The sequence below is a fragment of the Monodelphis domestica genome, chromosome 3, assembly GCF_027887165.1.
Source record: "Monodelphis domestica isolate mMonDom1 chromosome 3, mMonDom1.pri, whole genome shotgun sequence".
NCBI classification, from domain to species: domain Eukaryota; kingdom Metazoa; phylum Chordata; class Mammalia; order Didelphimorphia; family Didelphidae; genus Monodelphis; species Monodelphis domestica.
The window spans coordinates 76,641,493-76,666,424 of record NC_077229.1 but is presented as its reverse complement, the minus strand read 5'-3'; the positions used below and the strand labels follow the sequence as shown (position 1 = coordinate 76,666,424).

Genomic DNA, 24,932 nt, shown 5'->3' with positions numbered 1-24,932 from the left:
ATACTGTTGATCACTTTTCTTTACAGTACTTTCTCAGAACACTACTTCCTCCAGATTCTCCTACTTTCTCTTTGCTATATCCTCTTGCCGATATGTCCTAGTTAAAGGTGTCCCAGAGGTTTCTGTTCTGGACCTTCTTTTCTTTTCACTCTATACTCCTATATTTTTTATCTTATCAGCTCTCATGAATTGAATTATCATCTCTATGCTGATTATGGATCTTAAAGTATCTCAGCCTTCTCTCACACTGGATAATTCATGGTTCATCTGCTTAGATTTCTGCTTCAATACTTTGACTTTTGAGTGGTAAGAACTGGATCAGGTTGCATACAATGCTCTTTCTACCTGCCTTGATGGAGTGCTGTGGAGCACACACATATATTCCACCTCCCTCTCAGTGTCCTGTCTTGGTGACCCATTCCACTCTTTGTTTCCCCATTGCTCTTTGCACTGGTAGTTCATTAATTTGCAGCAAGGGTGCTTTCGGGTTGCAACTTCCAGCAAGCTTTCACTATTGGCTGTTGATCCTGATCAAACAGAGCTGGTATCTCACAAGCACTGGAAGGAAGCAGGAGTGATTGAAGTGTAGGAATGAATTTTGATATAAGTATGTGTCATGTCCCTGAGTCTGCTAGTGTTTCTTCACTGAAAAGATCTCAGGATCATTAGTTCTTGGATTTGGGAGGAAGATTTTTCTTTTAATCTTCTATTGTATTTTAGACAATCAGAACAGTGAAGTTGATTTATGTTTGTGCATAATTTCTGTTTTGGAGAGGTTATAGATATCAGAGAAAATGTCTAGTCCATTATCTAGGAGCTTTTTAGCATTCACTTTCAAGTCTCAAGGCAAATACTATTCAACCTCAAAGTGATATGTGAACTATATCACCACCACCCACACAAATACAAGAAGAAAATTGTGTTCAAACATCAGCTAACAATATATAAAAAAGGAAACCTCACACAAACCTTGGTGGTATCAATGTGCTTCCAAAGTAAAACATACTGCTTGGGAAGGCACATTAAAAAGGAATCGGGGCAGGGATGACTAGTGAGCTCCATAACTGGTGGAAAGGTTCATCAAGGTTGGAATTAATAAACTGTGGCCAGGCGGCCAAAAATGTCAACTGGTTGACTGAAAGGTGGTAATTATTGAAGAAATCCAGACTCGTTCACCTTCAGGAGCAATCAGTTTATCTGAACTGTTGAACAGGCCAGGTCTCTGGTAGTCTTACTGATTGTCTGAGAAAGGCTTCTTCCAGAGAGTGAGACTTTAGCTTGGACATGAAGGTACCTGGGAAATAAGATGGCAGAGATGAAGAGGGAAAATATTTGCTATATAAGGAAGAGCCAATGAAAATGCCTAAAGATAAGAGTTTCTTGTGTCAGGAATAACAAGTAGGACAGTGCCACTGGATCAACAGAGTGTATATATAGTGCATCAAGGAGTTTGAAGACAACAAAGGGGAAAGTGGAACAGGTTTTGGACATCTTTAAAAGCCAAAGGATTTTATATTTAATCCTAGAGGTAATAGGGAGCTCCCAAATTTGATTGAACAGGAGAGTGATATGGTCAAATTTACACTTTTTAGGAAGATTCATATGCCAGCCAAATGGAAGATAGATTGCAGTGAGAAGAGATTTGAGATAAAGAGACCAAATGTTAAACTTTACCTTTACCAGCATGGTACTCAGTATCTGAGTAGAGGAAGGGGCTCATAGGAGAGATGTTATGAAGATATATAAGACAGGACAGATGATTTTATGTGGGAGATGAGAAAGAGTAAGGAGTGGAGGATGACCCTAGATTACAAGCTTAGGTGAGTGGGAGCCTGAAAGGATAGGGCAGTGGTACCCTCAACAGTAATAGGGAAGACGTGAAGAGGGGAAGGTTTGAGAATGGAAGGGGAAGTTTTGGGCACATTGAGTTTGAGATGTCTGATGTTCATTTGGAGTTGTGAGACTGGAGGTCATATGAGAGATTGGACGAGTAGATTTCAGAGTCATCTGCATAGAGTATTGATCATTAAAATCTTGGGAGTAAATGAGATCATCAAATGAAATATTATAGAAGAAAGAAGAGAGCCTTGGGCAGGGCCTTGAAGGACCCCTTTATTTAATGGGTATGACTTGGATGAAGATCCTGCAAAGGATAAAGAAAAGAAGAGGCCAGGTAAATAAGAGGAAAATCAAGAGAGCAGGATAGGAAAACTTAAAGAAAAAAAGAATATCAAGAAGAGAGTAATGTGCAATGTCAAAGGCTGCAGAGAAGTAGAGGGATGACGATTGAGAAAAGACCGCTAGATTAATAGATTATTAAGGCAATTAATATGCCATTATAATGGCAATGAAGAGATCATTGAATGATGAAGTCAGAAGTCAGATTACAACGAATTCAGAAGAGGGAGAGTGAGAGGAAAGGAAGTGAAGGACACTATAATAACGAGTTTAACCACAAAAAGGAAGAGCACCACTTTTTTTATGAGGAAGAGCAATGGCCATGTTTGTAGGTAGTAGGGAAACAATATATAGAGAGCAATAGAAGATTAGTGAGAGCTGGGATGATAGAAGGGATAGTCTGCTGGAGAAGAAAAGATAGAATAGGATCATGTATGCATATTAGAGGGGTTTGCCTTGGTAGGGCGAAGGCTCTTCTCTTCATATAAGACAGGAAGAATGGAGGAAAATAGTGGTGGAAGGCATCTGAGTGATGTGAAGTAGGGAAGTTCTCAGCAAATGGTCTCATTTTTTTACTGAAATCTGAAACACAATTCTCACCTGAAAAGTTAAGTTGAGGGGGGGCATGTAAGTGTGATTTGATGGAGCTGCTTTGCTAAATGAGATATTGAATCACTTAGGGAAGTTTTAAAAAGAGTACCCTGCCTCAGTGGATACATTTGCTTGGATTCTATCATCGTAGTTTTATGATTTTTCTCCAACTTTTTTCAACATCATGTCAATAGGATCAAGAGTCCAATAGTATGATAAAACCAACTTTCAACTCCGTTATTTTACTTTCCTAGGAGAATCATTGAATAGGCCTTCCATTTAGCTAAAATTTCCTGATGACTTGTGGTTTCATTTATAACAAAACTTAATTTTGATTTGATTTAATTCTTTCAGCCTTAATTTGACTCAGTCATTGGAATGGCATTTAGAATATCACTAATCTTTATAGATCGTCTAAAAATTCAGTTCCTTTTTCTTCCAGGCAGTCATAAGTAATGCAGAAACTAAGAGAGCCTCACAGACTTTTAATCTAGAACAAATTAATATTTGTGTATTTGTCTTCTCTGTTCTACTAAATGATAAGCTCCTTGAGCACATAGTGTCTTATCTATTCCCCAGAGATGAGCACAATGCCTCTTGCTTCAGTTTACATTGAGTATTAGCCAAATATTCTTGGTAAGTTTAGCCATTAGCTAGCTTCTTGTTATTCATTTTTTCTTTATGTCTATCTGTGATGGTGCTTTGTACATAGATGGGTTACTATTACTTATAATATGTATCTTTATTATATATGCACAAAATTGACTATTTTGCTTATAAGATTCTAAAAGTTAGAGTCTATATTTTATTCCATCTTTATAGTGCTTAGCACAATGTGTAGTACAAAAAGATTTTCAGTGAACCTTATATTATGAGTATGTGTTACACACAAATAACAAAAATTATTTTGTACCTTTTTTTCACTAGTAAAGTATTTGGGATTACTTGCTATGTCCAAAATCCTGAAAACTCATCCTAAGTCTGTTCAGTCCCATAAGGATCTCATTCTCCAGTGTTTGGATGACAAGGATGAATCTATTAGGCTCAGAGCATTAGATCTTCTATATGGAATGGTAGGTACATCTTTTTCTTTCAGTTTCTTAAATGTATAAACCCAGTACATTTTTATTTTTATATATACAAATGAAGATTATTTAATAAACACCAAATTATTTAATAAATATGAAATTATCTTTTAACGTGTAGGCCAAATGAACCATGTTTCCTGTGTTCCATATATTCTCTGCTTTTGTTGTATAAGTTTAATATTCTTGAATTATTTGAAGTAAATTATTTGAAGTAAAAAAATAATAACTTAAAAAAACTCCAGGTAAACCTCTGAAAAGTTATATCATCTTAAGGAATATTCTGTTATCCAGAGATGCTTTTTAATATAGCATATAATATAAGTGGTATTACTTTATCCTTATTTACCTGTTTTCATAATGCTGAAAAATAATTTTAAAAATGTTGTCTATACTCTCACATAGTCTCTGTGTTGGTTTAATTATGCAAAACAGATTTTTTCCTTTTTTAAAAATCTTTATTAAAAGAGGTAGGGAAAGGAGAAGGGATATTCATAAGTAAATGTGACATAAAACAGGGTACCAATAAAAATAAGATTTTAAAAAATCTATAAGTCAAAGATTTTTTTAGTCAAAAATATCTTTTTATCACTAAACATAGTCATTTTGTTAGAGCACAATACAAAATAAAAGTTGGCTTCATATGATAAATTTGTCCTTAGTGGTCATTAAAGACAGTTTAAACTTTAAGTCAGCCATTACTTTCAAGATATCTGATACCAAGAATATTCTGACTTGCCTTACTTTTTATTGATGTCGCTCCCATCCTAGTCACCCAGACTTGAACCCTGAAGCGATTTGACCTCTCTCTCATGCCCTCTATCCCTACAGTTGCCAAATCCTGTTTATTCTTTCTTCAACACATCTCTGGGATCTCTTCACTCCTAGATTTAAAGCTGTTGATGAAATTATAAGTATTACATACACTTTTATGTTACTACATTTATCTGAGGCTCTCAAAATTACTGGAATACATTAAAATGTCCCGTCCATCTCTGCTTGACTGTGCTGATTTGTTTATCATTGACTTGGATCACAAAATACAATGGCACATTAATCAGATTTTCAGGAAACACGAAGATACCTAATACACTGGACAACAGTCAAGATCCAAAAAGATCTTGATCAGCCAGAGCACTGGCCTGAATCTCATAAAATGTAATGCCATGTGAATTAATGTAAAATCTTAGACCTGGATTCAGAAATTTTACTTTATAAGTCCATGATGAGACAGAAATAGTTAAGCATGATTAGATAACAGTTTGAAAAATATAAAGAGCTTTTAGTGGATTCCTAGTTCATTGAGTCAGCAGTATGATAGAACATTAAAAAAAAAGCCAATGAAATCTTGAACTGCATTGAGAGTTTGTATCTTCCAGAAACAAGAAGGTGATAATAGTCCCTTTTACTCTGTTACTCAGACCATGTTGAGAGTGTTCTATTCATTTTTGGGCACCATAATTTAGGAAAGATGCTGGTCACCTAGAAAGAAGAAGAAAACATCCAGCATAACAACATCAAAAAAAACAACTAGTGTATAATATACAAGCAGTATTAAGGTATTTGGAAAAACTAATATGGTAGAGAGTTGTTCTCTTTATTTCAAGAAAGCAAAATTAGAAGCAATGAGTAGTAGTTGACCAAAGGAATGAAGAAAATATTTATTAAGCACCTACTCCGTGCCAGGCACTGTGCTAAGCATTTAATGAATCTTAATTTCATTTCATCTTTACAATCCTGAGGAAAGTGCCATTATTATTTCCATTTTACAGATAAGGAACCAAGTCAGACAGTGATTTAAGTTCCTTGCCCAGGAATCACATAGCTAGTAAGTGGCTGAGGCAGGATTTGAATGCTGGGCTTCCTGACTCCAAGTTTGGTGCTCTATCCACTGTGCTGTCATCAATTGCCTCAAGGCAACTTTATGTCAGGAAAATTTTTCCCACAATGAGGGTTATCCCCAGGTAGAATGAGCTACCCTAGTAGGTAGCTAGTAGAAGATTTTCAAGCAGAGCCAGATGCCTGCTTTTCCAAGAAACTCTAGCAGAGACTCCCCAGGTATGACCAGTCTGATGAGCTTTCCTTGCAGCTCCAACACTGAGATTCTGGGACTATTTAAAACCAGTTAAAGCAACTGGATAGTTTACTCTACCTCAGACAACCTAAATATAAACCACTCTTCCTCAGATGAGATTTTTTGTTAGGAAGCATAGAAGGAATTTATTTAAAAATGGGTTTGACACAGCTTTAATTTTATTTAAGGGAAATTTAGTGAAAACTGGCTTATATTTTAACATATGGTATATTTTACCCTACATCACCTCAGGTAACTGAAGACTTATTTGTGTCTTATATGTAGGGACCTGACCTGGGATTTCATTGGTAAAGGGAACTCCCAAGTGAGGAAACTCTTTCAGTCAATTCAGATCAGCACCTTCTCGGCAAAATATAGTCTTAGAGAATTGCCAAGGATACCAGTAGGTCATGTGCTATAGATATTCTGTGTCCAAGGCAAGACTTGAATTCTATTCCTCCTGGTTTCCATGTCACTCTATTACTGACAGTTTGCCTCACAGTAATGAGATAATTGTTACTTTAGCTTGACTAACTGCCACTTGACTCCCAGCAAAATGAATCACCTCTCCTAGTAGTTATTGAATTCTTTTTCTACAGGTATCGAAGAAGAACTTAATGGAGATAGTGAAGAAATTGATGATTCATGTGGACAAAGCAGAAGGGACAACTTACAGGGATGAGCTGCTGACCAAAATCATTGACATATGTAGTCAGGCCAACTACCAGTATATCACCAACTTTGAATGGTCAGTTTCTTGATTTTTCTTATTTGGACTTTTCAAAAACCTCTCATGTCTTGTTGGAGAACTTAGACTCGGTGGTCCCCTCTGCCTCCATAGGTACATAAGCATTCTGGTAGAGCTTACCCGCTTGGAAGGAACCCGACACGGTCACCTCATTGCTGCCCAGATGCTGGATGTTGCTATCCGAGTTAAAGCCATTCGGAAATTTGCTGTTTCCCAAATGGCCATGCTTTTGGACAATGCTCACTTGATAGCCAGTAACACCCAAAGGAATGGAATCTGTGAGGTGCTTTATGCTGCAGCCTGGATCTGTGGAGAATTCTCTGAGTAAGTCAGTTACATAAAAGGGAAGTCATGTTATGAGGGGAAATATTCACTTCTGGTTTCTAATCACGGCTTTGCTTGCAGCTTTTGGCAAGTTTTCTTCTCAGTCCAAGTTTAGAGTTCTGAGTTGGCACCTTGTCTTAAAGGGCATTATCTCTTTTTCTCACTCTTTCTTCTGTAATTCTCTCTTGGTAACATCATCTCCCAGGAATAGATAAATTCTTATGTTTAGATGACATCAGATCCTTATGGCTAGCCCTAGCCTGTCTTACAAACTTTAGTTCCAGATCACCAAGTGTCTTTTGAATAGATTTCCAGCTCAGGGTTCCAAAGATATCTGAAACTCAACTTGTCTCAAACTGAATTCATTACCTTTCCTCCTAAACCTGTCCCTCTTCCACATTTTTCTATTTCTATTGAAGATACCACCATCTTTCTAGTGTTTCAGGATTATAATCACTGCATCATCCTGTACTCCTCTTTCTCCTTAACCTTATATTTTGTCAATTACCAGGTCTTGCTGCTACTACTTTCCTCACACTTCTTGGATCTAACCCATTCTCTCCCCTTACACAGCTACCACTTTGGTTCACACACACCCCACCCCCATCTACTTCTCACCCAGATTGTCACACTAGCTTCCTAATAGTTCTCCCTGCCTCAAGACTTTAGCATCAATGAGCTCCTCTGGTTAGCTTTTAAAACTCTGCACAACCTGGCATCAACCTGCTTTCCAACCTCATTGGATATTATTTCCTCCCACACTGCAATCCCACCAAACTGACCTCTCTATTCTTTACATGTGGTTCTCATTTCCTGTCCCCATACCTTTGAACTCTGACCTTACTTCCTCCTCAGAATCTCTACTTTTAAGATTAAATTTAGGTAGCATCTTATGCATGAAACTTTTCCTGATTCCCCCAACTCCTAGTTTCTTCTTTGCCAAGCTAGTTTTTATTTATAGTTATATGACTGAATATTTCTTAGATATAGATACATGCACAGACATTTATACATATATTTATATATGTTTGTCCTCCCATTTGAATGTATGCTCCCCTTCAGTAAGGATTGCTTTATTCAGAACTTATCATAGTGCCTGACACATAGTTGAAATTCTTATTGATTTATTTTTATTCCTTGTAATGGGAAGATGACTCTAGTTTCTGGAAGCCAGTGCCTCATGAAGTATAAATTCTGGCTTGTCTTATAAACCAGGAGAGAATTTAGTTAGGGCCTCCACCAAAAATTTTATCATCTAAAGACCAGTCTGGCTGAGTATAGAAGGGTTCATCATGACATGGCAACTGCTGCGTGATTTTTTTTTAAACTATTTTATGAAGATTGTCTTGGTAAAAGGAAGATCTTCCCCAATGAAAGTAGAAGTCATTGAAGTGTCCAGTCCCATGTGAAACAAAACAGTCTCTACAACAATGCAATTCCAAAAACAGATATTTTCCTTTTTTGTTATTTCAGACACCTACAGGAGCCTCATCAGACTCTGGAAGCCATGCTGAGACCTAAAGTCACCACTTTACCAGGTCACATCCAAGCAGTATATGTGCAAAATATGGTGAAGTTATACGCATCAATTCTGCAGCAGAAGGAACGAAGTGAGGAAAAGGAGGGCGCCCAGGAAATCACTCAGATGATGATTGATCGGCTTCCTCAGTTTGTACAGAGTGCTGATCTGGAAGTTCAAGAAAGGGTAATGGAAACAGAGGAACCCTTTTTCTCCTTCTGCATTTCATTTGAAATTTTTTAAAATGCATTCATTTTCAAATAGTTGACTTTAAAAAGGTTTTTTTTACATACCACATATTAGATCTACAATAGCTTTTTATTTTTGTTAACCTTTGCCTTCTATCTTAGAATTGATAATAAGGCAAAACATTGATATGGACATGGCATGTTATGGTTAACTAACTAGTTATGGTTAGGAATTTGACTAAGGTCATATTTGAACTCAGGACTTCCTGACTAGATTTGGCACTCTTATTCACTGAACCAGCAAGCTGCCCCTGAATGGCTTTTTAACTACTCTGTTTTGCCCTCTGTTTTCTGTATATTCATTCTTATGTTTATGTGTAGTTTTTAAATTTAGTCATAAATGTCTTCAGTGTTCTAGTTCTGATTTCATTTTGTCTTCATTTATGTATTTCCAACACTTTTTATATTTCTCTTGTTTATAATTTTTATTATTTTAATATTCCATTGAAGAGAGATCCATCATCCTTCATGCCAGGAAGACCTGGGTCCAAGGCATACCTCTTTATCGTGGTTGTATGATTTAGAGCAGATCACTTAACCCCTCATTGTTCTAGAAATGCTTTGAGACTATGATCTGCCAAGAAGATGCCAACTTTCATTGCAAAGAGGGAGTTTTCTCACTCTGCAGCTCTTTATATCAGTGAAATTACAGAACCAGTCTCTATCCACAGTCATATTCACATTCATTGATTTCCTATCAATCTGTTTATCATTAATGTACATTTAATTTGGTTCCTGTTCCTTGCAGACATAAATAACACTGCCATTCTGAATTAGATCTATCTCTAAATGTTTAACAGAGTTCTTTTTCCTTTTATGGTTATATTCTTGGATACATTCTCTTTAAGAAGAGGGTCAGTAGATAGAAAATTAGCATTGGAGTCACAAGGACCCAAGTGTGATTTCCACTTCTGACACATTCTGTGACCTTTCATAGCACCAGGCAGCTATCTCAGACTCTGAAGTTCCAGAGCAATTGTAGATCTGCTTTGAGGGTAATTCCTCATTTGGAGCTCCCTAGACTCATGACATCACAGGTCCAGACCCAAAACCAAAATATTTACAATGATTGGATGATTGGTCAAGAGTGTATTTATTTACTTTTTTTGGTGTCTTATTAGAGCATAGATCATAAAATCTGGAGCTGGAAGCGTTGGAGGTCATCTGGATAGAACCCTATAGTTTGGGGATGGGTTTTGTTTTTGTTTTTTGCTTGTTTTAAATTGGTAAAGTAAAGCCCAGAAAAGTTAGTAAGCCTTCACCAAAATCACATAAACCCTGAATGTCCATGTTGGGGTCTTAGTGCAGCCCCCGAAACTCTAGCCCAAGTGCTCTTTTCCATAATGCCATGCATTTGTATCTTTCCAGATTACCTGTCAATAAGATTCTACCATTTTTTAATTTTGTCAGCAGTGTATTAAAATGTGTTCTCAATTGAAGGAGAGACCAGCTAATTGAATTTTAATCCTTTGTTTTTCCCCTGCTTCTAATTTGGGATTCTTATATTTTCCAAGACCCTGAAGCTCTATATTCAAGAACTGGAATCTTCATTGGAAATTTAAAATCTTTTTTAGTGGAAAAACTTATTTGAACAACTTTTTCATTAGTTTTTCTCTTTGTGTTATATTGAATTTGTATAGGGTTGCTTGCTTTTTCTTTTAAAAAAAACTTTTCCCCACTGAATATGGTGATAGCTTTATTGATACTACTGATAAAACAGTAGTTTCTTCTTCTCTCCTCTACTACATAGAGACCTTTGGCAAGGACTATATTTGAGGTATGAGACCCCCTAAGTGTAAAGAAATAGATATGGGATGTGATTTCTCTAGTGGTCTTTCGCTCTTGCCTAGAGACAGGGATCTGTCTTTCTTTTTACCCATTTGGAGGCCATGTAGATCATAAAATGTACTCTCTAATTATTATAACCATATGACTGTACTAATTATCACATCAGTAAATGAGCCTGATAGAATGGTTATTAAGGAAAATATTCTTGCATCCAAAGCGGAAGAATAGATGTAGCTATTAAAGTCACAAGATATATCCTAGTATTCTGTGTAGCCCAGGATGTCTTTGATTAGCCTCTCTGGTCCTTCTTTCACCCTTTCTTGATATCATCATATTTAGCAGGTTTCTTCAGCAAGCAGGACCAATTCCACAGTAGATGTTAGAAAAGTAGTAAGCTTTTCATTCAGGGTTGGCCTGGTTTGCCAAAGCCTTGGCAGCACCAAACCTTTCAGGCTATTTCTTGCCAAAGGGGCCATCTACTGCTTTCTAGTGGTTTGTGATTGCATATCCTTCCCCAAGCCCAGGTTGACAAGGATGACCTTGGCTGAGGACCTAGCAGTTGGTAGTGTGGAAGACATTACTGACAATTTTAAAAGAGCTATCCTGTTTCTTGTGGTACATTACCCAAGGACATTAGCAGAAAGGAGAACGTTAGTAATCCTTTCCAGCCTTTTCCATAGAGGAGAAGACCTTTGGAACTCTTTAGCATCCTTGGCACCAGTGTTACATAATTTTCTGTCCTTTCCCTTGGCAGTGAAACTCAGGAATTTATGTTGAGTACATCCACATTGAAACATAACAGCCACAGAGTGCAATGAAATGTTCATTGATGGCTGTAGTGTTGAGTGTGCCTGAGGTGAATGTGACCCTGATCGTCAGTAATCTGTATGGCCAAATCCATTGACTTTAGCCATCACCACCATGCCTTAAGAAGAGCTGAGTGTATACTTTTGAAAATACTTTGACTCCATCTCATTTTATCTTTATAACAATCTTGGAAACCATTGAGACAAGGGTGTGATATCTCCCTTATGGTCAGATTACAACACAGTCTAGTAGAGTTGAATGAATAATTCAATTTGAACTCAGAGGACCTGGGTTTTAAATTCCTTCTTGGCTAATTTGAAAGAGCACAGTTCTTCATGGAATGCAAAACAAGGAGGTTCAGCTATATGATCCCTAAGGCCTACTTTACTTCTGAAATCCTGTGGCCCTGTGATTTTCTTGATGTTGCTTAGCTCTCTTTGCTTTATGGGCTTAAAAGATTTTACATGTCTGACTGGAAGGAATCTTAGAGGTCAATTAGGAAAAGAGACTTAATTTGGCTTTATTTTTTTTTTAACCCTTACCTTCTGTCTTAAAATCAATACCGTGTATTGGTTTCAAGGCAGAAGAGTGGTAAGGGCTAGGCAATGGGGGTTAAGTGACTTGCTCAGTTTCACACAGCTAGGAAGTATCTTAGGCCACATTTGAACCTAGGACCTCCATCTCTAGGCCTGGAACTCTTCCCACTGAGCCATCTAGCTTGCCCCCATTTGCCCTTATTTCATAAAACAAATAAATAATTAATTTAATTGAATTTTAAAAAAAAACATCAAGCAGAGTCTCAGGGATGAAATCTGACATTTTTATATTATCTTGAAAGGGTGATTATTTCTCTCTTTCTATGATCTCCTTCAGAAAGTAAGGGGGTTTGATTGTTTCAGAGATTCTTAACCATTTTTGGTTTTTGAACCCCTTTGTCAATCTGATGAAATCTATGGACCCCTTTACAGAGTGTTTTTAAATGTACAAATTAAAATACATAGGATTCTGAGGGAAATAAATGAGTTATAAAAAATATTTAAAAAACAAGTTCATGGACCTGAAATTAAGAATCCCTGAATCCCCTCTAAAATAGATTCTAGTTCTACTAGTCTAATATCCACACAATCTCTAAATTATGACATTCTTTGTTCTAGGGTCCTGTTTTGTTCTAATATTCTGTGTTCTAAGGTACCTTTTTGTCTTTGTCCTACAATCTTTTGTAGTTCTAGCATTTTAAGTGCTGATCATCAATGAGATCTGTGATTATTATGCCTTAAGCATTTTCTGCTAATTTAGTGTTTCCTCTGATGTCTCATATCAACTCAGTAATCAACAAGCATTTATTTTTTCACAAGTATTTTTTTTAATTAGTCAAAACCCTTTTTATCTTCCCATTGTACCATTTGCCCCCTCAACTAAGAACACAAGAAAAACAAAACCTATTACTAACATATATAGTCAATCAAAACAAACTCTACATTGGTTATATCTAAAACTTTTGCCTCATTTCTACATTCTGAGTCCTTCATCTCTCTATTAAGAAGTAGATAGCATGTTTCATTATTAAGCCTCTAGAATCAAGGTTGGAGAATTATGTTGATAAGAGCACAATAGTATTCCATTACATTGTAACTTGTTCTTTCTGACATTTTCATCCCTTTCCTAAATTATAGGCACCCCCTCAGATTCTCTGCCACCTCAAAAAGTGCCATAAATATTTTTTTATATCCTTAGTTTGTTTTGCTTAGGGATAATTCCTCCCTTAATCTGCCCTCAAATTCTCTCTCTTTTCCATTTTATTTTCCTGTTGAATAGAAAATATTTTTGTATCCAAGTCTGTGTGGTATGTATTTTTTTCATCTTTTGAAAAATTCAAATGAGACTGAGATTCAAGTGTCACCTATTTTCTTGTTTGTATAGATGTCAACTTAACGCACTTCGATTATAAGATAATTTCCCCTAACTTTCCTTTCCCTCCTTTCTTCTCCCAATGTATATCTCTTAACATTTAAAAATTCAAATTATCAAGACATAGCAGCTATTCCTAGACTTTATCTAAATGGACTTATCCATCCTTTCAGGGATTTTCAGACCAGGAAAATCTCTAATAAAAGAATAGCAGACATACAGAATATCCATTCTGAATATCCATTCATAGTTCTGAAAAGGACACATGAATCATCTGTCTCATAGCTAAATGTTAGCAGTGTATTCTTGTTTATTAGTCCCTTATGCTTCATTTATGTTTACTCTTTTATGCTGCTTCTCATTCTTGTATTTGAATTTCTATTTATTTCTGTTCTTTTCATCAGGATTGATTATAAGTCCTTTTTTTGACTAATGATTCATTTTTTTCCCCTCTGTAGGATTATATTAAATTTTTCTGGGCCAGTTATTCTTAGATGTAAGCCTGTGTTCTTTGCCTTTTGAGATATGGTATTCCAAACTCTCCTTTATAGTTTTCTTTGTTACTGTGTGTGATTCTGACTGCAATTCCTTTGAAATTGAATTCGCTCTTTCTGGCTGTTTACAGTATTTTTTTTTCCTTTGACTAGGAAATTCCAGGTTTTGGCTGCGATGTTCCTGGGAGTTTTCATTTTGAAATTTCTTTTTGAGATTACTAGTGAATTCTATTTCCATTTTGCCCTGCAGTTCTAAGGGGTCTTGGCAGTTTTCATTTATGATTTCATAAAATATGTTTAGCCTCTTGTTTTGCTCATGTTATTCAGATAATCCATTAATTTTTAAAATTTTTCTCCTCAGTCTGCTTTCCAGATCTATTGTTTTTGCTATGAGATATCTTACATTTTTATTTATTTTTTCTCAATTGACTTTTTGTTTGTTTTAATATTTCTCATTACCTCATGAAATTATTGGCTTCATTTTGCTTCATTCTTATTTTCGAGGAGTTTGTTGCTTGGGTCAGGTTTTATACCTTTTGAGTCAACCTGTTATTTGTTTTTCCCATCCTTTCTTCCATAGCTCACTTCAAGTTTTTCTTTAAGCACTTTAATTTATTAACATTTTTATTTTTATTTAATTTTATTTATTTTAAAAATATTTTCCATGGTTACATGATTCACGTATTAACATTTTGAAACTTAAACTTTCTTAAACTTGTTGCTTCATCTCTTCCTAGAGTTCTAGTTAAATTTTTTTCCCATGCATATTTTCTTTGAGTTTTTTTACTTGTAGATATTTTGGAGTCATTCTCTTTGTCTGGGTTTATGTCTGAATGAACCCTGCCATCATAATATCTCCTTATGGTAGTTTTCTTTTTTGTTTGTTCATTCTTCCAGATTATTTCCTGACTTTGAACTTGATGTTCATATTGGGCTCTTTAGCACTTCTGAGTGTAATGTTTGGCCTATAGTTCTACTGATGCTTTTTGGGGCCATTAAGTGTTGTTTTTATAAGGGACAGAGTAGTGATCTATTTGTTTTCAGGGCTTTCAGGGTGATCTGTTTCAGGGTAGAGTCTGATTGCTACCTTCTTAGGTCTGAGCTCTGCAGGATCCTGACCTGAGTTTTATTCTGTGTAAGAATAGACAGTTGTTAAGACTCTATCCTCTAAGCTAGTTGGAAAACTCTGGTGGTCCTTGCCCTTGTTATTTCTCAGCAGGCTGGGCTAAACACTTTTGTGCCTATGGTCTGAGCCACACTCCTGCTGCTGCTACTACACTGCCCAGTGCCACCCTACCCAGAATGCCACATGTGCACAGATCCCCTTCTCAGGCTCCTGTGTAGTCTGCAGTAGAAGCTGCCAGTAGACTTGTCTCCACCACAGTGCCCAAGTATGGATCTTGGCGGTACCCTGGTATGGATCTGGAATCTCTTCTCCCTCTGATATACACTGGGCACTCATGTACTCTGTATTGTATTCTCTTGCCCCTTCATGTCTCCCTCTGCTGACCTGACTGGACAAATGACAACTGTGATATTTTTCTGGATTTCCATATCAGAATTTGTTGAGTGCATTTTCTAGATTTGTTTGGAGTAGTTTTGTGGAGGAGAGCACTTCATACTAATTCCTACTTTTCTGCCACGTTGGCTCCACCCCTAGGAGGAGAATAAATAGGAAAAGTCTGCAGCAGAGCTGGGGAAGCTGGGACTGCTGAGCTGTCACTCAAGGAGAACATTCATATTAGAATGGTGACCAGGAAAATCTCTAATAAAAGAATAGCAGACATACAGAAGCTGGGCATCCCTAGGACTAAGAAAGAGCTTAGAACATTTCAAGGGGTTGCTGGTTTCTCAAGACAATACATAGTAGGATATTCCCATATTTTCAAATGTTTAACTGATTTGACAAAGAAAGAAATTAAAGAACCGTTGTAATTAAGCAAAGAACACCTGCATGCTTTGTCACAGTTAAAAGTTGCTATTCTTTCAGCTCCAGCTTTGGGAATACCAGATTATAAGAAAGAATTCCTTGTATGATCATGAAGCTAAAGGCATCTTTTCTGGAATGCTAGTGCAGTATTTTGAGCTGAATTTAAGGGCTATTGCATTTTATAGTTCTGTCCTCGATTCTGTCACACAGGGAATGGTGCATTGCCTCAGGAGCGTAGTAGCCACATCTCTGATGGTCAAGAAATCATATGATATAGTATTGGGATGTAAATTGCATGTGTATTCTGCGCACAAAATAGAAAAACTGCTAAGGTCGCAGAATATGCATTCCTTCACCGATGCAAGAATATCCCAGTATGAAATCATTTTGTTAATCAATGATAACATCAGTATTCATAGAAGTGCACGATTGAACCCAGGGACTCTGATTCCTGATTTGCCCAATAGGTAGAGAAGAATTACATGATTGTAATCAAGTAGTAGAAATGATGCACAAACCCAATGAACAGCTCAAAGACAAACTTCTTATCAATCCAGAAATAGAGATATACATGGATGGGTCCCCCTATATTCACAGTGAGAGGAGACTCACAGGAGCAGCTGTAGTTGACAATGACAAAACATTTTGGCATGCATCGTTGCCAAGTCGTATTAGCACTCAAGGAGCCAAGCTCAAGGCTCTGTTCATGGCCTTAGAGTTAGCTAAAGGAAAATGGATTAACATTTTTTTTTTTGGACTCGAATTATGCTTTCTTCACCATGCATTCGTCTTCATACATATGGAAAAAAAGAGGATGTAAAACTTCGGCTGGGAAACCAATTGTATGTGGCAAATTAATAGACTTTCTTATAAAAGCTGTAGAACTTCCAAAAGAGGTGGCCGTAATCCATTGCAAGGCACATACTCATGGAAAGGACAGAATATCCCTAGGAAATGATAGAGCAGACGTAACCTCAAAATACTCTGCGAGGTTCGGACCCCACCGTGTGCTGAATTTCTCTCTGATTGAAAGGCACAATCTCACCAAAGCTTACAACAGAGAAGGAATACAGTCATGGAAGGAGCAGCTAAGCGCTAAACTAATTAAAGGCATCTGGATTGCTCAAGGGGGTAAACAGATTCTCCCTAAAAAACTATCAACATCTATGCACCATAATTCATGCAAAGGGCATTATGGGATGCAAGGGATTCTGGATACAATATAGAGAATTTGGATGGCACCAGGAATAACAACTAATGCCATTAAAACTTGTCAGGCATGTGAAACATGCAGAAAGTATAATCAAGGATATTTTAAGAACATAGCATTGGGAGGCAGACCGCTCAGCTACATGCCTTTCCAATGTATTCAAATTGATTAAATTCACATTCCCCAAAATAAGGGATACAAAAATATGCATTGGTTATTGTGGATAGACTGACAGGATGGGTTGAAGCATGTCCATCCAAGAAAAATGACACAGCAACAGTAGTGAGATTTCTATTAAAAGAGGTAATACCTAGACGTGGCATTCCCGATACCATAGACTTGGGGGGGGGTCCCATTTCACTTCCCAAGTTCTGCAAGAAATCTATAAAAACTTGGGGATCAAATGTAATTATCACTTGGTTTATTGACCCCAAAGTTCAGGACAGGTAGAAAGGATGAACAAAGAATTGAAGACACATATAGGTAAATTGTTCAGAAACACATTGAAAATGGACAGATGTTATGCCTCTTGCTTTGTTCAACTAGACTAGAACTAGACCTAAGACTGACTTGCATATATCACAAACCACTTTGGCATGGTAGGACAGTAAAGTCATCATACTTGACTATGTTAAAGGGAAATGTATATTTCATGAATATTTAAAACAATTACAAAGTAGATTAGACAAACTAAGAAAATTGGGTTTACTTGTGCAAACAATACCACTAGATTTTTCACTGCATAAGATAAAACCAGGAGACAAAGTATATGTCAAGAACTTTAATAGAGAATTTCCTACAGAAACAAGATGGATCAGTTCAACAACAGTTGTAATGACAACCCCAATATCTATAAAGGTTGATAAAAAGATCCATGGTTCCATGCTTCACATGTAAAATTGCATCACACTCAACATTACCATCAATGAAGATACATAAATATGACATATGAAACAAATAGCCCTAGTCATAATCAACAACACAAATAGCCTTAGTCATAAATCAATAATACAAATAGCCCTAGCAATAATCAACAACAGTCCCTATGAATGGAAAGCTATGAAAGAAGACATAATGGAAAGCTATGAAAGAACAACCAGAAAGAACAGACAAGAGAGCATTGCACATGTTAAAGGAAAGCACATGAGAGTACAAATGGAAACAGAAAAGCACTGCCAAAGCAAATGAAACAGCTCTGGATAGAAACATAGACAGTATAACAGACATTTTAAAAACTAGCTCCAAAGAAAAGTCTACAAATCTATACAAAGTCTCTGCCAACAATCAAAATCTCAAGGAGGAGGAGTGTGTTGATTAGACTTTACCATAAGTTCCATGGGATGAGCCATTTCAGAGAGACAAGGCATACTATATTTGCAAATTTGGTCATGGGGCTGATAAGCCCGTTGTTAAGTAAGTTGTGAACTGGCTGTAACCACATATTTCTACAAGGCCAAAACTTTCTCCAGATTTCCCTAGGCAGTTCCCTAAAGGAAAGGAGATTTAGAAACAGCTCTCCTAGTCAGGACCTTAGGGCCCTGTTGCTGAGCTGTGTTCTATTTGATATAAGGAGAAATTACTCACCTGCTCTTGTAGCTGTGTTTTGCAGCCGGGTTAGCACGTTTAAAAAGACTGACTGACTTGAGCAAGTAATAAAGAGAGAAAGGAAAGAGATTTCACAGAAATTTGAGGGTTTTCGTCACAACCGAAGTGGTCAGCCAAAACTGTAAGGATAATTTTACTGTTTTGACTTGAAATCTAGATTTAAAGGTTGCCAGGGAAAATTCCCAAATAATAGAATACCCAGGTCAGCTGGGAATTATGGTGATTTTAATTAATATAGAGAGAAGGGATTAAGGAAAGGAGAGAGAGAGAGAAAGAATTAACTTAAACTGCTCTGGCTTAGGCTGAGCCAGGCAGTAGTTAAGGGCCTTGGCTAAAGTGGCCTCCCTGAGCCTAAGGGTAAGGGAATCAGTCTAATCACTCACCACAAGACTGTCTCCAAGCTGGGTTCCAGTCCTCCACTGAACTCAATCTCCTGAACTGAGTTCAGAATCCAATTCCACTCTGCTCCTTGTCCCTCTTCCCTTCTTTCTCTTGGCATTCTTGGTATGAATGAAATTATCTTTGAATATTGTAATTCAATTCATTTTGACTCCCATTTTAAAATCAACTACCATGTGCTAGGCTCAATTTAACACAAAATTTTTTTGTCTGGTATTGTGGATGCAAAAACATCATAACAAGTAGTCCCTGAGCTCATGGAGCATATATTGTGTTAGGGATGTAAGGAATAGCCTGGTGGGAGGAAAGTGGTCACTTTGGAGAGGTATAAAAATAACAGGATGTAAGGTCATTTGGAGATAAGGACAGAACATATTGAAAATGAAGATAAGTCAGGAAAGGCTCCTTGTAGGAGATTGAGTTGGGCCTTGAATGAAGCTAAGTGTCTACAGTGATAGAGTAATAAGTATATCCCAATTGTACTTGTTTCAGGGCTCAGAGAATACACAACAGAGTGATGAGTTTTAGGGAACACCAAGTAAGCCAGCTTAGCTTGGATTTTATATGTCCAGTATGTGAAGGGGAACATAGTGAAATAAACTTGGAGAGGTATGCTGGGGCCATATTGCAGTGGTTTTTAAATATCGGTCTGAAGAGTTTATATTTTATATAAGAGATAGCCTGGAGCCATGAAGAATCTTGACCAGAAGAATGAAATATTGAGACCTGAATTTAGAAAGATAATTGTATTCTAAGACAACACAAGGGTTTTGTTAATAACTAAAACAAAACTAGAAAACCTATGTCATGTTCCAGAGGACCCTTCTCTATCCTAATTGTTCTGTGACTTATCAATGTTCTTGTAAAAATATGACTCCCAGAGCCATTCAAAATGCTTGAAGATACTGTCTGACCAGGGTAGAATACAGTGGAATGGTCACTGCATGAGTCCTAGATACTAAGTTGCTGTCATTGTAGCCTTAGGTTGCATTTTTGACTGCCTTGTAAATATAATTGGCTATTTTCAAACCTGTTGCCTACTGAAAACCCTAGATCCTTTTCAGAAAAATTCCTATCTAGCAGTGCCCCATTCTATACAAAGCTGTTTTTTGCTCTGGGTGTAAGACTTTAGCATTTATGCTCATTACATTTTAATTTACTAGATTCAGCCAAAGGTTCTACCCTTGCAAAAAATTTTGGGAACCTAATTCTTTTAAACAATGTTAGATATTCCTCTTAATTTTGTGTCATTTATGGAGAGCTATAGAAAGGAAAGGAAGGAAGGAATTATATCTGTCAAGTGCTTAGTATATGCCACATTGTGCTAAAAACTGAGGATGTAAGCCCAAGTAAATGAGACAGTTCTCTCATGTAAAGGTTAAAATTAATGGTTGGATGATGATTATGTGAAATTATGTGGTCAGCAGTATATTTATTATATCTTGAGTCAGAAATTTATTTACAAATATTTACAAATAGAGAGAAAACAATAAAGAAGAGAAATGTGAGGGGAGTAGAGAAGTTATCTATCTTATCAACCTAAATATTTAGCTCCAGGTCTGCTTAATCCAGGTAGAGATTAATTAGCTCTCAACTAAGAAGGCTGGTAGTGAGTAACCATGTGGCCTCCCTCCAAGATGGAAACTAGTTTCTCTAGAAGCTAGGAAAGGGGTCAGCCTTTTACTTACCCAAAGAAGTAATCCAAGAGTCAGAGTCCCAAGTAGAAGCCAAGCTCCAAGCTCACGATCCAAGTCGTAGTCTCAAGCGAAGCTCCCTGGGAGACTCTTAAGACTATCTCCAGAAGACAATCTTTGGAGACTATCTTCTCAAAGGCAATCTGCTTTTTGTGGTGACTTCTTGTCCCTTCCCCTCTTCACAGGGGCCAATTACAGTTTCCAGAATTGTCTAGCAGTGCCCAGGGGGCAGTGTCTGTAGGATCAACTTCTTACCTTCTGAAGATTTAGCTCACATCAAAAAGATTCACAGAATCCTGGCTGGTTGAATTTCTAAGGGTGTGAATTCTCTAAGTACCTTGCTAGCTTCTCACCTAATACTAAGTAAGGTGTTTAATCTTTAGTTGATTCAATTCAATAGTAGACAAGGGGGAGTTAATCCTGTCTTCATTCTAGTAAGGTATTAAGTAGGGGTACTTAAGTTAGTGTTAGTGTTAACTGGGATAGACAATATAGTAAAGAATTCTTTCACACTTGTCAAGGACCTTACATTATATTAGAGGAACACAACCAAAAAAAGGAGAAATTAAGTGGTATCCTTTTAGGGCCACATCTGCAACTGAGAAATAAGAAACCTCCAGAGAGGGAATCCTGGGAATGCTAGACAAGTATGGTTTTATCCAGGAACACCAGACCAAGTATGAATTCCTAGAAGTGTTGCTGGATGCATTTTTTTTAAGCCCTTACCTTCCACCTTAGAATCAATACTTTGTATTGGTTCCAAGGCAGGAAGAGTGGTAAGGGCTAGGCAATAGGGGTGGAGTGACTTGCCCAGGGTCACATAGCCAGGAAGTGTCTTGAGGCCAGATTTAGACCTAGGACCTTCCATCTCTAGGCCTGGCTTTCACTGAGCCACCCAGCTGCCCCCTGACATAATTTTTTAAGCACCTGTGCCTTAGATATACTAACCATTAAATCCAAGGCAGAAGAGCAGTAAGGGCTAGGCAACTGGGGTTAAGTGACTGTCAAGGGACTGTCTGAGGCTACATTTGAACCCAGGACCTCCTGTTTCTAGGCCTTACTCTATCCACTAAGTCACCCCAAAATCTGTTCTTAATGAATCCATATTGGTTTTTTTATTATTATTACTTCCTGTTCATCTTAATCTAGATGTTCCTTAAATAATGTTCCAGAATTTTGCCAAGAATTAAAAGTCATGTTTATTAGACTATAGAATTTACAGACTTCATTCTTTATCCTATTTTTTTTTAATTAGAACATTTACCTTTCACTACAGTATTTTTTTTTTGTAGAACATGCCTTTTTTACTTTATTTCCTTCATGAGTGTTTTTTTTTCTTTTTAATTTCATAGTATTTTATTTGATCATTTCCATGCATTATTCATTAAAGACAAAGATCAATCTTTTCCTTTCCCCCACCCCCCGTAGCTGACATGTGATTCCACTGGGTATCACATGTGTTCTTGATTCGAACCCATTGCCATGTTGTTAATATTTACATTAGAGTGTTCGTTTAGAGTCTCTCCTCTGTCATGTCCCCTCAACCGCTGTAGTCAGGCAGTTGCTTTTCCTCGGTGTTTCTACTCCCACAGTTTGTCCTCTGCTTATGGATAGTGTTTTTTCTCCTTGATCCCTGCAGATTGTTCAGGGACATTACACCGCCACTAATGGAGAAGTCCATTACGTTCGATTATACCACAGTGTGTTTGTCTCTGTGTACAATGTTCTCCTGGTTCTGCTCCTCTCGCTTTTAAAGAGCACTGACAGTGACTCATCGGTCACATCCTTCATTTTTTTTTTTATACCTGGGGATGTAGTTCCCTTAAACTTGATAACATGAACACATAAAAGATGAATAGGTACTTATCCTGAGTACATCAACTGCCTTTTGACCATTTTGTTCAATTCTTTCTAGTTCAAATAATATTCTCCCTGCCAGAGAAAACAGAAGCAAATTAAGGAGTGTCTCAGCCTTTTCTTCACTCTATTATTGTTATAGTTTGACTTGAACAACCTCCTAGCCTTTCTTTGTATCTTCCATTTTCTTCTACTATAATTTTTGAAAAGTTCTAAAAATTATAATTGTCCTTAATTGCCTTTCTTAAAATTTCCTTAAAGTATATATAATAGAATTCTACAGGCTACTTTAAAAACAATCCTATTTGTCTTCTTTTGACAGGACCATCATTCTGTTTTGTTTTGTTTTTTGGTCGTTTTGTTTGTTTGTTTGTTTTTTCCATAATATTGCAGCCTTTTTTAATCTCTCTTCTGCTATTGACATCACTTACCTACATAGTCAAGCAAACAAATTCACAGTGGCTTCAGTTTCTACAAATGTGTTATCTTTTTGTACCTTATGTCTATCACTTCTCTATCAGGAAGTGGATTGTTTATTTTATCTTGAGATATGGTTTGTCTATTGTCATTTCTTATGGCACTAGACAAAGGCTAGAATGTTAGCAATGTATCATCAGTTTCTTGCAGTTACTCAGTTACCTTTCTCTGGACTCATTTCTTTATGTTTCAGATTTTGTACTCTTTATATCCAATGCTTTAAAATCCTCTATTGTATTAAGGGCTCATTTTTTTCACCCTGTAATATTATGCTCAACTTTTCAGAATAAGTTATTCTTGTTTGAAAGCCTCTTGCTTTTGTTGCCTTTGTTTTTTAATGTGGTAGTTCCCACATTTTGGCAATATATTCATGAGACTTTCCTTTTGTAAACTGATTCGTGGTATCTTTCAAATTCTTCGTTCTGGTCCTTTGAGATCTGAGCAGTTTTCATGTATCAATTCTTGAAATATGGCATCCTCAGTTTTTGTTCTTGTTTTTTAAATTATTGTTTTGTTTTGTTTTTTAACCTGGAAACTCTGGATATTAGCAATAATATTCCTGGGAGTTTTCATCTGGGGATTACTTCTATTTTTAATTTTCTTTTAATATTTTTGGTTGTTTCATTGGTGTCTATTTCATCTATTCTGATTTTCAGGGATTTGTTGCTTGGACAAGTTTTTATATATCTTGACCAAGTTCATTCTGTTTTCTAATTCTCCCATACCTCTCATTTCTTTTCCATTTTTTTCCTCTAATTCTCTCATTTCAGTGGCAAAAACATTTTTTAACTCTTTTTTAAAAATTCTTGCTTCATGTTTCCTAGAAATTCTAGCCTAAATTTTCTAACCCCTACTTTCTGTCCTAGTAACAACTTTTAAGACAGAAGAGCAAGAGCTAGGCAAATATGGTTAATTAACTTCCCTAAGGTCTCACATTTAGGAAGTATCTGAGGCTAGATTTAAACCAAGGGCCTCTGAACTCCAGGCCTGATGCTATATCCACAGTGTCACCTAGCTGCCCCCAGATCTAGTTTAATTTTGCCCAAGCTGTGTTTTACTTTGAGGCTTTGCTCCAGATATTTTTAGAGTTGTTTTCTTCTTCTGAGTTTGTGCTCTGATCATCCATAACACCATTATAACTCTTATGGTAGACATCTTTTTTTTTCTTTCTCATTCATTTAGCTTACTTTCTTAATGTGGACTTGATCTTAGGGCCAGACTCTTCTGGAAGGAATGTTTGATTTGGGCTCGTTGTTGCTTTTGGGTAGTTACTGAATGTTATTATAGTAGATCACAGACAACTCAGGCTAGAAATCTGCAAGCTTTCTATACACCAAGAGTGGTTTGATGTAGGACAAAGTATAATTGCTTCCTTCTCATCTGAGCTCTACATTTTCCTGACCTAGGTTTGGATCTAAGAAGTAGTAGATTGCTGATGAACACAGCCTATATCAGTCCGCCAGATAGCCTTATTGGTTCAGAGTGAGAGAACTGTAGGCATCATTTTGGTCTGTTATTCTTGCCCTATTTATTCCTTGGTAGGCTTCACTCTGAGCTATATATGGAACTGAGACCCTCCTCTGTTCCTGGAATCTGAGTCACAAAGCTATTGCTTACTTGTGATCTTGTTCCTCTCCTAGTACTTAGTACTTAGCCCTGAAACTATAACTACTTCTAATCTGAGAATACTACTATCATGTTATGTCATTCTCTATCCCTTCATCTCATTTTTTAATCTTATACTTCACTTCTTCTAGGTATTCATATAATCCTTATAAAATAATTTTTTCCCTTTTGAGTCTGTGCTTGTAAGTTTTACATTATTTTCCATTTGAGAGATCACTAGATTTGCAATACTTTTTGAGACTAGTTGGTGTTTTATTTATTTCTCTCTCCAGCTTTACTTTTTTAATTGAGGCTTTGTGACAGGGCCAAACTTTGTCCTCAGTGCAGAATGATAGGGACTTCAGAGACTTTGAGGGAGCTGAACTTATGT

General features: G+C 36.8%; 1 protein-coding gene across 2 annotated transcripts in view; it reads left to right on the top strand.

Moving 5' to 3' along the window:
* Window positions 1-24,932, top strand: part of AP3D1 (adaptor related protein complex 3 subunit delta 1) — a 170,876-nt gene that overhangs the window by 106,339 nt on the left and 39,605 nt on the right. For both annotated transcript variants that reach the window (XM_007489313.3, XM_056820692.1), the window contains 4 exons: window positions 3,697-3,842; window positions 6,528-6,676; window positions 6,770-7,000; window positions 8,474-8,705. In XM_007489313.3, coding sequence (XP_007489375.2) covers window positions 3,697-3,842; window positions 6,528-6,676; window positions 6,770-7,000; window positions 8,474-8,705 — 758 coding nt within the window. The remainder of the gene's footprint in view (window positions 1-3,696; window positions 3,843-6,527; window positions 6,677-6,769; window positions 7,001-8,473; window positions 8,706-24,932) is intronic.